Below are 16,311 nucleotides of genomic sequence, written 5' to 3'. Positions count from 1 at the left end.
CTGTCCCGGGCGCCATTTTGTTTTCCTTTTCTCTTGTACTAATGAATTTAGGAGCTGCCCTGATAGGGCTCCCTGTGTGTGTCGGGTTTTTTAGGACCCTATAGATAATATTAGGGTTCTTTTTCCTCATGACCACTGCTGCTGCTCCTTGTTCGTTGATCTCTACCACTTCTGCGGCTGTATCCCAAGACTGCGGTTGTGATCTACTGTGGCCGAGATCTACGCTGTCTGCGCTGCTCACAAGCTGTGGCTGCGCTTTCAACTGTCTGAATCATACTCTGCTGTGGCTGTGTACTGAGACTATTGACATTGTACACAAGTTGAACTGTACATTCTGCCCCATCTGTGGCCGTGTACCTGCCTGCCTACACTGTTCATTCTGCTTCCTCCGTGTGGGCTGAGACTGTGATAATCTGCACAACTTGAACTGTACGCTCTGCTTGCCAGGCTGTTGATACTACACAATAATTAACATCGTACATTCTGCCCCCTCTGTGGCCGTGTACTTAGCCATCTGCCAGTGCATTCTACCCCCTCTGTGGTCGTGTACTGAGCCATCTGCTAGTGCATTCTACCCCCTCTGTGGTCGTGTACTCAGCCTATTCGGGTTTTTACATTCTGCCCCCTCTGTGGCCGTGTATTGCATACCCTAGTGAATACAAGATGGCAGAACAGCCAGAGACACCTGAGGCAACTAAGATTAAGCATGTCAAAGCTGTGGCCAAGACTAAACACCTTTCTGGCCACAGCAAAACCAAACGTCCACGATATGCCTCTGTTCCAACCCACACTAGAGCAGGCCAGGAACAGTTAACAGATATATTTCATTCTCCCGCTGCCTCCTCTGACGAAGAGGAATTTGCGGGTTTTCCTGACCAGCCAACAACTAGTCAGCCTCCTCCCATATTACTGCCCAGGGCTTATCCGCCGTCACAGCCCACTGCGCCACCTACTCAAGCACCACCATCTGCTTCACCGGGGCTGCAGCTATCTCAGGAGTTTCTTTCCCAGTTACAAGGCATGTTGTCCTTTTTACAAACGCAGTCACCACAGATTCCTGCTATACCTCAGCACCGTATGGACCAATATGTATATAATGAGGCAAATCCATCTTGCTCCCCAAATCCTTTTGATGTTGCCAGAGGCAGATGCATTGATGAGTTCTCGTGTGGGGCGGAGTCACCCTTTCTTGAACAAGCCGAGGGTGACGAATGGAGTGATTATTCGGAACATGAGGAGGATACATCGTACCGCTTGTTTAATGCTTCCAACTATCAGCCTCTTGTTCGCAGGGTAGTTAACACCCTTGGTCTCCAAGCTACTCCTCCAACAGCTACCACTCCAGCTATTAAAGGGGCCAGGGTCCTGAAATCACCTGCACCAGTCGAACATTACCTCCCGGTGCCAGATCCCATTGCAAAACTGGCCGCCGACAAATGGTCTCACCCCTTACAAGCTCGCCGCTTCAAGAACCTCGCGGACAAGCTTTATTCTCTGGCTCCTGACTTTGCCAATAAACTGGCCGTTCCCGGCATAGACGAGCCTATCGCTAATCTAGTTTCTCGCTCTCTTTTGCCACGGGAAGGAGAATCCCAACTAAAAGATGCTACTGAGCGGAGGTTAGACTTCGCTCTACGCAAGAATCATGAGGCCACCGCTTTCTCCATGCGCGCCTCCGCATCAGCTTCCGTTTTCTCCAGGGCAGCAATGATGTGGCTGGATGATCTTCTAGAGGATCCTAATCCTGATCCTGCATCGATGAGAAGGTCACTGATAAAGTTGCGTAAGACAGCGGCGTTTGTAGCTGATGCCACCTTGGACGCCAATCAACTGGGAGCACAAGCCATGACGGCTCAGATAGTTGCTCAACGCACCCTTTGGCTTCGTCACTGGCAAGCTGACTCTACAGCCAGAGTTAATCTCTCCAGGGCACCTTACTCCAGATCTTTACTCTTCGGCAACGAAGCCCTAAAGGCAGTGCTTGTTGATCCGAAGGATGCTCGCAAACCGGTTTTGGCCACTGTCAAGAACATTGATTACCGACCTTTCAGGCACTTCCCCTCATTCCGCACGAACCAGCCCTTTCAAGGAACGCGGTCTGGAGGACGAGGCCGCGAGTTCCGATCCTATGACTCCCGCCCCTTCAGGGGAGCCTGGAACAGACGTTCCCAGGGCAGAGGTCAGTACCAAGGGTGTAGAGGTACCTCATCGTCCTCATATAGGGAAGGGTCTCGCCAGAACAAACAGTATTAAGGCACTACCGGTTGGGGGCAGACTGCTTATGTTTGGAGACCATTGGCTGCGTCTGACTAAGGTTGCCTGGATCAGGGACCTTTTTTGTTATGGTTATGCAATAGAATTTTGGGCGACTCCACCAGACAAGTTCCATCCTTCTCCCTGTCCCAGGGCGCCAGCCAGGCACGACATCATGCAGACAACTATATATCACCTCTTGGACATAGCGGCGATAGAGCCTTTCCCTACAACAGAGGTCGGAAGGGGTGTACTCCCTCCTATTTGCTGTGCCCAAACGAGATCTGTCATGGAGGGCGGTATTGGACCTCAAGTTCGTCAACCATTTTGTAATCTATCGCAGGTTCAAAATGGAATCCCTCCACTCCATTACAGAAAGCCTGCAAGAAGGAGACTTCCTGGCCCCTATCGACCTAAAGGAAGCGTATCTCCATGTGCCCATTTGCATAGCCCACAGAAAGTTCCTTCGTTTTGCCTTTGGCCACCAGCACTTTCAATATAGAGCGATGCCGTTCGGCCTCTCCTCTGCCCCAAGAGTATTTACCAAAGTGCTACTCATCTTAGTGGCTTATCTCCGGATTCAAGGGGTCCATCTCTACCCTTATCTGGACGATCTTTTAATACGGGCAAGTTCTGAGGCGCTGGCTCATCGTCGTTTAATGCTCACCCTCAATGTCTTTCAGGCCCACAGTTGGTTAGTCAACTTCGACAAAAGCCATCTACAACCAACCCAACGTCTACAGCATCTGGGTGCAATGTTGGACACCCTGCAAGCGACGGTGTACCTGTCACCAGATTGCATAACTGCTATCACAGACATCGCAAGATCTCTGATGCACAAAACATCTGCAGACGTCATGTTTCTAGCCAGGGCGCTCGGAATGTTTATCTCTACCATCCATATTGTGCCATGGGCTCGAGCTCATACTCGCCATCTTCAGTGGGCCTTGCTACCGTTCCAATACGACATTGCCAGCTCAAACTATCGAGCAATCCCCTTGAGTCCTGCGCTCCGCCTTTCATTCCGCTGGTGGACGAGGGTTCAACATCTTTCCAAGGGCACCCCGTTCAGAGATCCCCGCAGGACTGTTGTCACCACAGATGCCAGTCTCTTTGGCTGGGGACCCCATTGCAACTCCCAGTACATTCAGGGGGTCTGGTCCACAGCAGAGCAGACTCAGAGCATCAATTGGCTGGAGCTCAAGGCTGTCCACTTAGCTCTGCTTCATTTTCAGTCTCTGTTCCCTTTGCACCATGTTCTCATTCAAACAGACAACACGTGTGTAAAATCACACTTGAACAGACGGGGGGCACCAGGTCCCGTCTTCTGCAGGACCTTGCCTCTCTCATCTTCGTCTGGGCAGAACGACATCTACAATCCCTCAAAGCAGAACATCTCAGAGGGGTTTGGAATGTGACAGCAGATTGGCTCAGCAGGCAACAGGTGGTTCCGGGAGAATGGAAACTTCATCCAACCATTTTCCATCGTCTCCAGTGTCGGTTCGGCGTTTTCGCAATCGACCTGTTTGCTTCCAGTCGCAATTGCCAGCTTCCCAGGTACTTTGCCCGATACCTGGACACAACAGCGGAAGCAGTGGACGCTCTGTCAATACCGTGGCCAGACGGCCTTTTGTACGCTTTTCCCCCAATACCACTGTTAGCCAAAACCTTGAGGAAGGCGCGGAGCGAGAGGGCACAACTGGTTCTGATAGCACCATATTGGCCACGCCGACCGTGGTTCTCGGATCTTCTTGCAATGTCAGTGATGGATGCCTGGACACTTCCAGTCAGGCCAGACCTTCTATCCCAGGGTCCAGTATGGCATCAGGACCCCACTTGGTTCAATCTAACAGCGTGGCTTTTGAACGGGGACATTTGAGGTTGGCTGGCCTGTCTGACACTGTTATTGATATTATCTTGGCCTCGAGAAGACCATCTACCACGCGTATTTATCAACATACTTGGGTGGCTTTCTCCAAGTGGTGCCAGTCTCACCACTGCGATCCATCCAAGGCCACTATGCAACAGGTGCTGCAATATCTCCATAGTGGCTTCATGATGGGACTCAGACCCAACACTTTACGTCGACATGCCTCGACTTTGTCGTCTATTCTCTCAGTGTCTTCTTCTGGTGCGACTATTGCCTCACATCCGTTCATCAAACGCTTTCTGAGGGGAGCCACTCTACAATCTCCGGCTGTTGTACATCGTTTTCCCTCATGGAGTTTGTCGAAGGTTCTGCAGGCTTTGCAATGTCCTCCGTTTGAACCTATCAGGACTGTGTCTCTATGTCTGCTGTCCTTCAAGGTTTTCCTGATCGCAATCACCTCTGCGAGAAGAGTTTCGGAACTGGGCAGATTGTCTTCTGCTCGACATCTTTGTGTCTTCCATAAGGATTCTGTTGTACTGAAGACTGATCCTTCCTTCCGTCCCAAGGTGGACTCAGTCTTCCATTGCAACCAGGACATTGTTTTGCCTTCTTTTTGCCCGAATCCTACCCATCCTCTCGAGAAGGCGTGGCATTCGTTGGATGTTCGGAGGGCTCTCAAGACCTACCTGTCTAGGACCCAGGATATACGACGAACTGAGTCTATTTGTATCCTTTAATCCACGTTCTATGGGGCATAAAGTAGCTAATTCCACCTTATCCCGCTGGTTGCGGGCATGTATTGCCTTAGCTTATGAATCCCTTAAGCTTCCAGTGCCAGCTAGCATAACTGCTCATTCAACCAGGTCAGCTGCTACTATGGCTGCTTTTGCTACCAACGCTCCTGTTGCTGATATTTGCAGGGCTGCCGTTTGGTCTACCCCACACTCGTTTATAAGGCATTATAAAATAGATCGTTATGCCTCTGCTGACGCCTCTTTTGGCAGACGAGTGTTGCAACAGGTTCTTAATGAGGATTAACATGTGGGTGGTCCCTCCCTATTATGGGCTGCTTTGGTACATCCTGCAGTGATGGCCGGACTCATATGGAAAATGGACCATTGGTCTCACCTGAAGGGTGATTTTCATATGAGTACGGACATCACGACCCTCCCAGTTGGAGGATGCCTAGATATTTTTCTAAAGTGTTATATATTATTGTTACGCTATTGTATTTAATTTTAAGAATGAAGTCAAGACTTCTAGTTCTGTTATATCGCTATGTTGGAGTCACGTTATTATGCATGTTACGATTGTGTTATTTTCCTGCTGGCAGGTCTGTTGGCCTTGTTCTTGTATTTTTAGATATTTTTTCTTTAGACTCGCTGCGAATGAACTGGAGAGTGGGAGGGGCTTGATGCCCCTAGTCTTGACTTCAAAAACATTCTTGCCTTCGCACGATAGGTGGAGCTATAACCCGCAGTGATGTCCGTACTCATATGAAAATCACCCTTCAGGTGAGACCAATGGTCCAATTCCCACCCTTTACCAGCAGGTCCCTGGGCAGCTTACAACAGTTTAACATTCCATATTAAAATGGTCAAAACAAATTAGTCTCTGGTAGGGCTTACTTCATTGTACAATTTGGGTAACTTGGCTAAAGGTTACACACATTGGTATATATGTCCTGAGATGATATTCTGCTTCCCCACCTGCATTTAAGCATTTCATTAGCCAAAAAAAACCCCTTTAAATGTAAAGTAATTTGACTTTACTCCTTTTGTTTTGACGGGTAGTCTTTCTGGCTGGTTTTGAGGATATTGTCAATAGAATGGAAAGACACATAGATGCTTTTTTCATATGGCAGGCTTCCAGGTTTTCTGTTGCTCTTTTCTGTTCATTTAAACAGCAGTTTAAGTTTAAGATTACTGGTACTCTGCAGCTGCTCATTCCATGCCACTTGCCTGTGATTGCCTGGAGATGGGCAAAGTTTCACCTAGCTGTAGCAGCTTCCTTCTTTGGCTATTTCAAAGCATTCAAGGGGTTTGGTTGCCTACATCCCTTGATATCCATTAGTGATGTTCTCCTCTGATCACAGGATACTGAGCAGATACCTTATCCTAGCATTCTGGTTGTTTCGCAGCTACTTAGCCAAAAATGTTACTGGTATTTATTTGAACAGATATCTTTATCCTGGCATTCTGGTTATTGTGCAGGTACTTAGCCAGAAAATGTCATTGGGTGTTTATTTCCTTTTCCTCATTAAGTCTGTACATCAGAATATAGAGACATAAATAGAGTCTGCTGGGTCGGGTCAGTGGCTGACCAGTGGCCAGCATCCTGTCTTCACAGTAACTGGCTGTATGTCCATGGGAAGCTTGCAGGCAGTACCTGAGTGCAATAGCATGCTTATCTCCCGTGGTTTGCAGTGGATGGTATTTAGAAGCATACTGTCCCCATCTATGAAATCATAACATACTCATCGTGGCTGGTGGCAGCTGATAACCTTATCCTCCATGTATTAGTCTAATCTTCCTTGAATCCATCCAAGCTGGTGGCTGTCTCTGCCTTGTAACTACATGGTAGCTTTAAGACAATAGTAAAGGCTATCAAGCAACTCCCTAGTCTTTGTGGATTCCTTGGAAGTGTAATGTCTTCCTTCTGCAAGAAGCTCCACAAGGAATTCTGAGTGGCTTCTGAAGGCAATTGTCATTTTGGGATTCATCAAGTTCAACTTTCAGAGTTTTCTGCAAATTCTCTTCTTTTTAATTCAATCCTAGTTGTGTAGGCAGTGTACTCTAGCTTCTAATCATGCAACTGGTTTTCTCTTTAAATAGGAATTTGAATGTTTCCAGGTTACCATAAATTGCAGTGCTTAGTGGGTTCCCAGCAAGTCATCTAGTATTTGTCAGGCTCCATGTCCCTTGTTAGTTACAGTTACTGTAGCCTAACATTCTCTATGCAGGCACCATCATGGATCTTGGTCCACCACTCAATCTAGTTGTCAGATATCCTGTTTCCCTTTACACCAATGCCTCTACTGTCACGGGTGGTGGAAAACATATGGGAGGAACACACTAGAGTAGTGCTATCAGCCCATTCTGGCCAAGTCGGCCATGTTTGTTGGAAATAGTAACTTGGAGATTACTCCATCATGTCATCTTCCAGTGCATCTAACCATGCTGTCTCAAGGTCCTTTTCTGCATCTTAGTCTGGCTTGGCAGAATGTCCCAGGGGCCAATGAACCATCCAGACCCGGTCTGGCTGAGATTGACAGTCTGGAGATTGAGTGGTGCTTCTAAAGAAAGCTGGTCTCTCGTGGAATGTGATTGACACCATCATAGGGTAATTGGTACCATCTTAGCATCCAGTTGGCCTTGCACCAAACACTTCTATAAGTCAACTTGATGCAGTTTTGCTGCATTGTGTTCTCAAAAGAAAGTTAAGCCACTCTGAGCAATCATGGGTTTCTACAGGATGGACTTTGGTTGGGCCTCAAGTTTAACTCATGGCACAGACATCTGTCTGGTCTCTCATTGGTTCTCATTCTTTGGGGGGTACTCGGTCGACAAGTCTTCAAGCAAAGATAACCCTTCTTTTCACCTGGGGCAGGTGTCACGCTCCTTCAGAGCTGAGCAGCTCAGCAGCAAGATGGACATGGAAGTGGACTGGCTCAGCAGGCAACAAGTGACACCATGGGAGTGGAGACTTCATCCTGAGGTCTTCTGCCAGTTGCAACGTAGTTTCAGTTGTCTGACTGCGCATCCGTCCATCTCAAGTCAGAACACTCAGCCTTCCCCGCTTCTTCATGAGTTATCATGAGATGGAAGCCGAGGCAGTCACCGCTCTTCTGGCTCCTTGGCCAAGTGGTCTGCTCTATGCCTTGCCTCCTGGTGGGATGGACTTTCCAGAAACTATGCCAGGAACATACTCAACTGATTTCTCCTGTCCCGTTCTAACTATGCCAGCCATAGTTTTCGGTTTATCAAAGCTTGTCCATCATAGATCCAGGGAGGTTGCCAACAAAGCCAGATCTTCTGTCTCAGGGGACTCTCTGGTGTCCAGATCCCAAGTGGTTGAGCCTGACAGCCTGGTATGTCAGCTGTGACAATCAGGTCATTGGGGGGTTTTCCAGGGCGGTCATTGCTACCATCCTGTCCTCCTGGAAGCCTTCCATAACCCAGATCTACCAAAGACTCTTTCAAAGTGGTGTTCTTCTCAGGGGACACATGTGACGTCCTTCCCTGGTTCTCCCTGTCAGGTTCCCACCTGCTTGTGGCTACTGCCTTTCACTAGGCACCACCAGGGATACCACCAGTTCGGACCATCCTTTATATGGTTTCTCACTCCGCTCTAGCACAGATCTCACTAGATCCCCCTGCTAGGCAGCACCACCAGTCACGTCCTATAACCAATACTTCCAGAGACTTTGCCTGAGTCTCTCTCTAGCTGGTTACTTTTGTGACTGCGTGCTTATGCTGTTTCCAACCCCCTTGTATCTTTATAGATAACGCATACAACTCTGGGTTGCTCTGGATACTTGAATTGTTATTAATCCTCCCTTCACCGCTGCCACCATTAGATACTGTTTCTGTTCAGCCTTGGTAATTACCTTGCCCTCCCTTCCGGTATGTATATCCCCCAGCCAAGGATCAGGCCTTTGGTAAACCAAATAAGTATTTATTAAATATCAGAAATAACAAGTTTAGTTTTAGAATGTTTCACAAGCGTATGGTTTCATCTATTCCTGTTTTGTACTTGACTTATTATTAATCAGAACTCCAACTCCCTCTTTCTCCACACTCCTGACCTCCACCCTCAAACACCTCTTTCTCCACACTCCCAACATCCACCACCAAACACCTTCTTCTCCACCCTACTAACATCCACCCAGATTCAACTGTCATTCTTCCATTTATACTCCCAGCCACTCAAACGCTCAGCCAATCATCCAGCATTCTACTGCTCATGTACTCCCCCCTCCTCTTTCACTCCACTTACCATATGTCTTCTATATAAACAGCACTTACCATATTTACCCTACAAGCAGGAACATCACAACACACCCTTCTAGGGCCACAGTGCAACAACTCCTTGACTTTGTCTATACAGGTTTGAAGATGGGGCTGAAACCTAACATTGTGCATTGGCAGGTTTCCTTCACTGGACCTTTCAGTTCTGCTGGCATTTTGTCCCATTCTGCTTCATCCTTTGGAGAAGGCTGGGCATTCATTAGATGTGTGCAGGGCTCTGCAGATTCACCTCACTTGTACCCGGGTCTTTCGTTGGACTGAGTCTCCATCTGTTGGCTTCTTTCATCCAAGAACTTTGGGTGAAAAGGTTTTGAGTTCAACTTGGTCCTGCTAGCTGCAGGCTTGCATTTCTTTGGTATATGAGTCTCTAAAGTTGCTGGGGCCTTGTAACACCACTCACTCCTTGAGGTCAGCAGCTACCATGGCTGCTCTGGCCGCTAATGGTCCACTTGTGATTATTTATAAGGTCGCTGTTTGGTCTAGCCCTGACTTCTTTATTTTGCATTACAAGATACCTCGCCATGCTTCTACAGACGCTTCCTTTGGGAGGGGCAATTTATAATGTGGTATCTCATATCTAGGCAGCCTGAGTGGAACCTCCCTACTGGGGCTGCTTTGGTACACCCCACCGGATGGCATGCTGCCTGGGGAAAATGGACTGTTGGTCTCATCTAAAAGGTGGCTTTCCCAGGTATCATGCCATCATGGCTTTCCCTGAGGGGGGGTGCCTATTATGTTCATTTCTCTTTTCAGATTTTATTTGTACACATATTGCTAAGGCTGCTTTCTTCTTGTATAGTTTATGATGTTGCATAATTGTCAAGACTTTATTGCATATATTGTGAATACTTTTCTGCTCCTGTTGTATGTGCAGTTTTTTTCTATGTATTCTTTTTGTGTTGTGTGTTTGCCATGCAACTGCTGTCAAGATATCCTCCTTCAGCCTCATCTGGAATGGAATGGAGTGAGGGATCAAGTTTTGATTCCTGTGCATTCTTGCCTTTGGACGCTAGACAGTGCAATTACCCACCTGATGGCATGATACCTGGGAAAACCACCTTTCAGATGAGACCAATGGTCTGTTCTATGATAAATAAGCTCTGTTTTATTTGTATTTCTTCTCTGTTTATTCTATTTGCAGTCGTCTTGCTATTATAGACATGCTTGGAATGCTGATTTTCTTTGACTTGGATACCCGAGTAACAGATGGTTCAGGTTGTCAAGCAATAGGTGAACAACTCAAACTGGAACGCAGAGATGTTTGGGATATGAAATGGGCGAGAGATAATCCAGACTTATTTGCCATGATGGAGAAGACAAGAATGTATGTCTTCAGAAACCTGGATCCTGAGGTAGAGCAATAAGAAATAATTAAAAGCAATTATTTTAATTGGTGGTAAAAAGTGTGTTGTGACCATCACCTCCTGCATTTTTCAGGGCTGAAAGATGAGGAAGGCAGTTAGTGATGTCATCTGTAAATTCTCTTGGAGAATGTGACCTTTTTGCACATTTTTTGCCATGGATCATTAACTAGGGAACTGAAAGACACTGTTGCTGGCAATCCCAAGATCACTGTTGAGATAATGTTTTAATTTTTTGGAATTTTTTTAAAAAAGAAATTGATATGTTTGTTCCCCAGGACTCCTTCAGGAGGAAGGACAGTATATAAACTAAATAAATAACAATAAAATTGGTCAAGCAGGAAGCTAAGTATAAATAGGTCCATATTCAACAGGGATTATAGCTTGAATAGACCTAGGTGAGTTTTAAGGAACTTGGGAGGGGGGAATTTCCTCTCCTCCTTCCCTCCAGCACACCTTACTCCTCGTAGAGCTGTGGAATGAAATATGTGTTTGAATCTTGGAGTGTTAAGGTGGAACAGCTGCATAAGATCATAAAAATACTGGATTGTACCAAAGTTCCATCTGGTCCAACATTCTGTTTCCAAGAGTTGCTAGTCAAGTTCCCCTGGAAGCTCACAAGCAGGGTATGAAGGTGATGGCCATCTCTATTACTTTTCCTGTGCATCTGCTATTTAAAGATGAACTGCCTTTGCACGTACAGGTTCTCTGTAAATAGAGAGATCTTCCATGAATTAATAGCTCCTTAAAGCCATCTTAAGGGCCCCTCAGTGAAGACTAAAAAGCTTCAAATGATGTAGTTTTTCTTGGAAGGAATGGAGCTCCATCCCCTTGAGCATTTTAGTTGCAGATGTAGAAACAACACTACATTAACACCTCAGTTAAGAAAGTAGACACATTCCTGGACATTACTTCTTTAACAGAAACTTTGGTACCAGAGGTAGGAATAACATGGAAAGAATAGGGATAGGTTCCTGCACCTGCCCATAGATGGTGGGGGCAGCTTCAGCAAGGGCTTTAAAGGGTGCCTATCAGGCACCCTCCCCTTCTGAATTGTATTGGATCCTTCCCTCCCCAGCCCTGGGAGAAAGCAAGAGATCTCTTTAATGCAAAGTAAACACAAGCTTGTCAGTTTCACCCTGGCAAAGTAAAGGCACAGACTTATCAGTTTATTGATTGCAAAGCAAAGACACAGGGTGGTCAGTTTTACCTTAAAGAAAAGGCAGGGGCTTCAAAGTTTATCCATAGCAAAGCAAAGACACAGGCTGGTCAGTTTCACCTTAAAGCAAAGATGCAGGCTTGAAAGTTTATCCATAACAAAGCAAAGCTGGTCAGTTTCACCTTTAGAAAGCCTTCCTTAAAAGGAGCTTTGTTCCTGGAGGATTCTTTAACTGAGGTATTACTGTAATAATAAAGCTTTCTGAAAGCTGCAGGGAGCCCACATTTGAGAAATGTAGAGGGAGCACAGCACTGCATAAGGGTACATGGGCAAGATCAACTAAAAAGAGGCAGGAAAACTGGTGATAACATAGTCAAACTCTTCATCTCTGTACACACTTTAGTGGGAGTAATAGCACAATTCTGTGTCTTGTATACTCAAAAGTAAGTCTCACTGATTTCAGTGGGATTTGCTGCTAGTAAGAGGGCATACAATTAGCCTAAATTGTATTGAAATCAGTGGAATGTACTTGTAAATAACTAACTCTTGCCAGGAAACAAGATAATAAGATATAGTGTATAATCTGATTATGTAACTCTTTCATATTTTACCAACATCTTCATATCTTCATATCTTCTTATCTTCACATCTTCAACATCTTACCAGCAAAGGTTGCAGCATTTGGGGCTTTTTAGTTTAGAGAAAAGGCGGGTCAGAGGAGACATGATAGAAGTGTATAAAATTATGCATGGCATTGAGAAAGTGGATAGAGAAAAGTTCTTCTCCCTCTCTCATAATACTCGAACTCGTGGACATTCAAAGAAGCTGAATGTTGGAAGATTCAGGACAGACAAAAGGAAGTACTTCTTTACTCAGCGCATAGTTAAACTATGGAATTTGCTCCCACAAGATGCAGTAATGGCCACCAGCTTGGACGGCTTTAAAAGAAGATTAGACAAATTCATGGAGGACAGGGCTATCAATGGCTACTAGCCATGATGGCTGTGCTCTGCCACCCTAGTCAGAGGCAGCATGCTTCTGAAAACCAGTTGCTGGAAGCCTCAGGAGGGGAGAGTGTTCTTGCACTCGGGTCCTGCTTGCGGGCTTCCCCCAGGCACCTGGTTGGCCACTGTGAGAACAGGATGCTGGACTAGATGGGCCACTGGCCTGATCCAGCAGGCTCTTCTTATGTTCTTATGTTCTTATATGTATGTCCTCTGTTCTTTAGATTTGTTTATTTCAAGGGTGTCTGCTCTATGGCAGGAGAGGTTGGTTGTATTGTTTTTTCTCTGTATTTTCTGTATTTTGTTCTTTATACTAGTTTAAGTCTAGACTATGTTAGTTAAGTAAGATAATTAGTATAGTCAATTAATATTGTTTACTGGTTAGCAACAGGGACTTTAAATATGCACCATTAAAATGAAGTAAATGGCTTTTATTGTTGTTATATGCCTTCAAATCTATTAGGACTTATGGTGATCCTATGAATCAGCGACCACCAATAGCATCTGTTATAAACCACCCTGTTCAGATCTTGTAAGTTCAGGTCTGTGGCTTTCTCTATGGAATCAATCCATCTCTTGTTTGGGCTTCCTCTTTTTCTACTCCCTTCTGTTTTTCCCAGCATTATTGTTTACACTGGTAAATTAAATCCACAGTTAGAAGAATCTTCATGATAGTTTGCTTTTTTGAAAAATACATTATTGGTAAACAAAAGAGTTCTAAAAATGTTATAAACATTGGGGGGTTCTTTCATGCTTCATTGTAATTTAAATAAAAATGTATTTATCAAGAAGTATATTTTAGAAAACATAAATAAGATCAGGATCCAAAGGGCCCTGTGTAGTGTTCCCAATATGCAGTAAAACCTTTTAGGCCCATTTTGCCACCCATGTGTGATGTGGTACCCTCCTGAAAAGCTACTCCATTTGCAGCAGCATTTGATGTGACACGTCTTCCCCCAACACATAGGGAAGTGATTTACACTCACACATGGGGCCCTTTGGATCCCAGCCTTAACTGGGAGAAATAGGGAAACCCAAATATGCTCATATGGTAATTTTATTTGAGACAACCTTAGAAAAAAAAATTTTAATTTCATGCTCACTTTTCCCAGCTAGCTTTTTTTGGGGGGGGGTCAGGAGGGGTACGATCTATTTATATTTCTAAAATACTACACGTTTCTTTGATTTGCTCATTACATATTAACTTTAATATTATATATTTTAAGGAACCCATTCAGACTTCTGGATACATTTGCAACTTTGAAGATTTAGAAATTAAATCTGTTTTATTGGATGAAATATTGAAGGTAAATTTTAGATTTTTCTTCTAAGACCATTCCATCTACACAATTTACAAAACAGTGGTTTTGAATGGAAATGAACAGTAGCTAAAATCAGTCTATTTTTGTATATTTTGTAGAATCCTGAACATCCTAATAAGGATTACATACTAAATTTTGATATTAGATCATTACGTGATGCTCACGCAATTGTTAAGGAAGCAGGGATTGCAGAGTCTACCCAGTTCATTGAAGAAAACTCACATCCAAGACTTTGGTAAAATTCCATTTTTTCTCATTTCTATTCTAATTATGTGGATTATATTTATTCTGTGGTTTTTCAGGGTTAAATCTACATTAACAAAACAATTGTATTAGCTGAGAATTTGGATTGATATCTGTTACATAGGAAAATAATCTAGGTGTGATATGAAAATACTCAATAGTAATAAATGTTGTATCATTTATTGGATCTATGAAGATCCAATTTAAACATTTGCTGCTCATGATGTCAAAATCTAAATAGATCATGTAGAATTTGTGCATGTAAAATGGCACGCTGAGGCCCAATTCACCCATTTGCCTTCTCTATCCCCTGCCTGCATCATGGGTAGGCAAGCTCTTTCAGCAAGCTCAGTATTTTAAGAGAGAGAATTAAATTAACCAGAAGACAGCAGAGAACAGTGCAGAGGTCAGATGGGAAGCCTTCAGGAGCAACCCATCTGTGGGACATCCGAAGCAACTTTTCTCCTGAAGGAAGGAGGTTATTCCCGCCAAGCCGAAGCCAGCAGGAGATCTGAGAGGAGGTTGCATATGAAAAAAGCCATGCAGAGGAATGTGCAAATATCCCCCATCAGGTTAACCAGGATTCAGAGATTTCTGATGCCTCTGCTTACCCAGTAGGGTGTGCAGAATTTAAATGTCCCTCTACCCTATATTTGTTAGATGGATTATTCCACCTTCTATCACAGTTTGTCAAGAGATCAACCACTTCCCTTCTCTTTTGCCCTCACAGGAAGATTCCTATAGGCACTGATTCCAGGAATCTAGGAAGTACAGTTCCCTCTTTTACAGCACATCCAGGGATGTGGATAAGCATAGGTGTTCACATTGCAGCTTCCCCTGAATTAGATACATCACAGTCCTCTCAGGGTTCTAGTTCTCAAATAATGTCAGATCTTTCTATCAGACATGATGCAAAACTTTCAGGAGAAAAAATATTAGGGACAAACCTGTTCACGGTAGACTTTCACCTCAAGATTTTTTTTTAGATCTCTGGCCAGGGCCATGGAGACCTTTCCATTTGAACCAGATGACAAGGCACCCAAAGCTTCCTCCCCCCTCCCAAAGCCACACCACCTTTTGGCATTCTATCCAAAATCTATCCACCTTGTCGACAACTCTTCCATCTGCTTCTTTGGGTCCTTCTGCAATTGTACCAATTAAATTAGTTCCTGGTAAAGTAGTTTTGCCTAGGTAAAACATCTGTGTTCTTTATATAGGCGTCTATTGGCTGAAACTGCTCTCCAGAGACTTGATCTGCATACTGCTGAGCAAGCATTTGTGCGCTACAAAAATTACCAGGGTATTAAGTTTGTGAAGCGCCTTCTCAACCTACAGAGTGAATTACTGAGGCAAGCAGAAGTGGCAGTTTACTTTGGTAAATTTGAAGAAGCTGAAAGGATGTATTTGGACATGGACAGAAGGTAATAGTCTAGCATAAATTTGAATTGACAAGAACTTTCCCCAAGTGCACAATGACATGACTGATAGTGGGAGAGGTGCTTACCTTGAGTGGGTGAATTTAGGAGTGTGAGCATCATACAAGCCATACACGTTCCAAACTTCTAGTCCGCATAAAGACTGGGGGGAGGGGGGAATCTATCGGGCCTGAGAGTAGAGCTGGGGAGGGCCAGGCAAACCAGTTGAAAAGGTGATCTGTTTGAGGCCAAATAAGCCACCTTAATCTTCATACTGTGCATTTATAGAAAACTTTAGAATGTTCAGAGCATGTCCAAGCATGATCTTAGTCACCCTTTTAGCTGCCCTGCGTAAGGCAGGCCCCAGCACTGTTACAGAAAGGGGCTGAGGTTTAGCAACAGGAACTTGCGCAATACTATGTAGTCATTTCATGGCTGAGGTAAGATAAGAAAACCCTGGTTCTCTACTCTGTCCTTTAGCCTCTTGTGGATCAACCCTCTTTGGGGGAAGGGGAATAAGGTGAGAGGAGTGACTTTTCTTTTTGGAGGCAATGGGGAGAGTTAACTATGCCAGCTCTCAGGCTGGAATAGTTTCTGTCTCTCAGTGGTGAACAAAGGAGTCTAGGATACTGAGGATCCTCAGCCATCCTTGAC

The 16,311-nt window shown here is 44.8% G+C and overlaps 1 protein-coding gene across 2 annotated transcripts in view; it reads left to right on the top strand.

Moving 5' to 3' along the window:
- WDR35 (WD repeat domain 35) overlaps positions 1-16,311 on the top strand; it is a 55,670-nt gene that overhangs the window by 28,279 nt on the left and 11,080 nt on the right. For both annotated transcript variants that reach the window (XM_061622645.1, XM_061622646.1), the window contains exons 16-19: positions 10,295-10,505; positions 13,904-13,984; positions 14,098-14,234; positions 15,460-15,663. In XM_061622645.1, coding sequence (XP_061478629.1) covers positions 10,295-10,505; positions 13,904-13,984; positions 14,098-14,234; positions 15,460-15,663 — 633 coding nt within the window. The remainder of the gene's footprint in view (positions 1-10,294; positions 10,506-13,903; positions 13,985-14,097; positions 14,235-15,459; positions 15,664-16,311) is intronic.

Source organism: Rhineura floridana, chromosome 4, assembly GCF_030035675.1.
Source record: "Rhineura floridana isolate rRhiFlo1 chromosome 4, rRhiFlo1.hap2, whole genome shotgun sequence".
NCBI lineage: Eukaryota > Metazoa > Chordata > Lepidosauria > Squamata > Rhineuridae > Rhineura > Rhineura floridana.
This window is presented reverse-complemented; position numbering and strand designations above follow the sequence as displayed.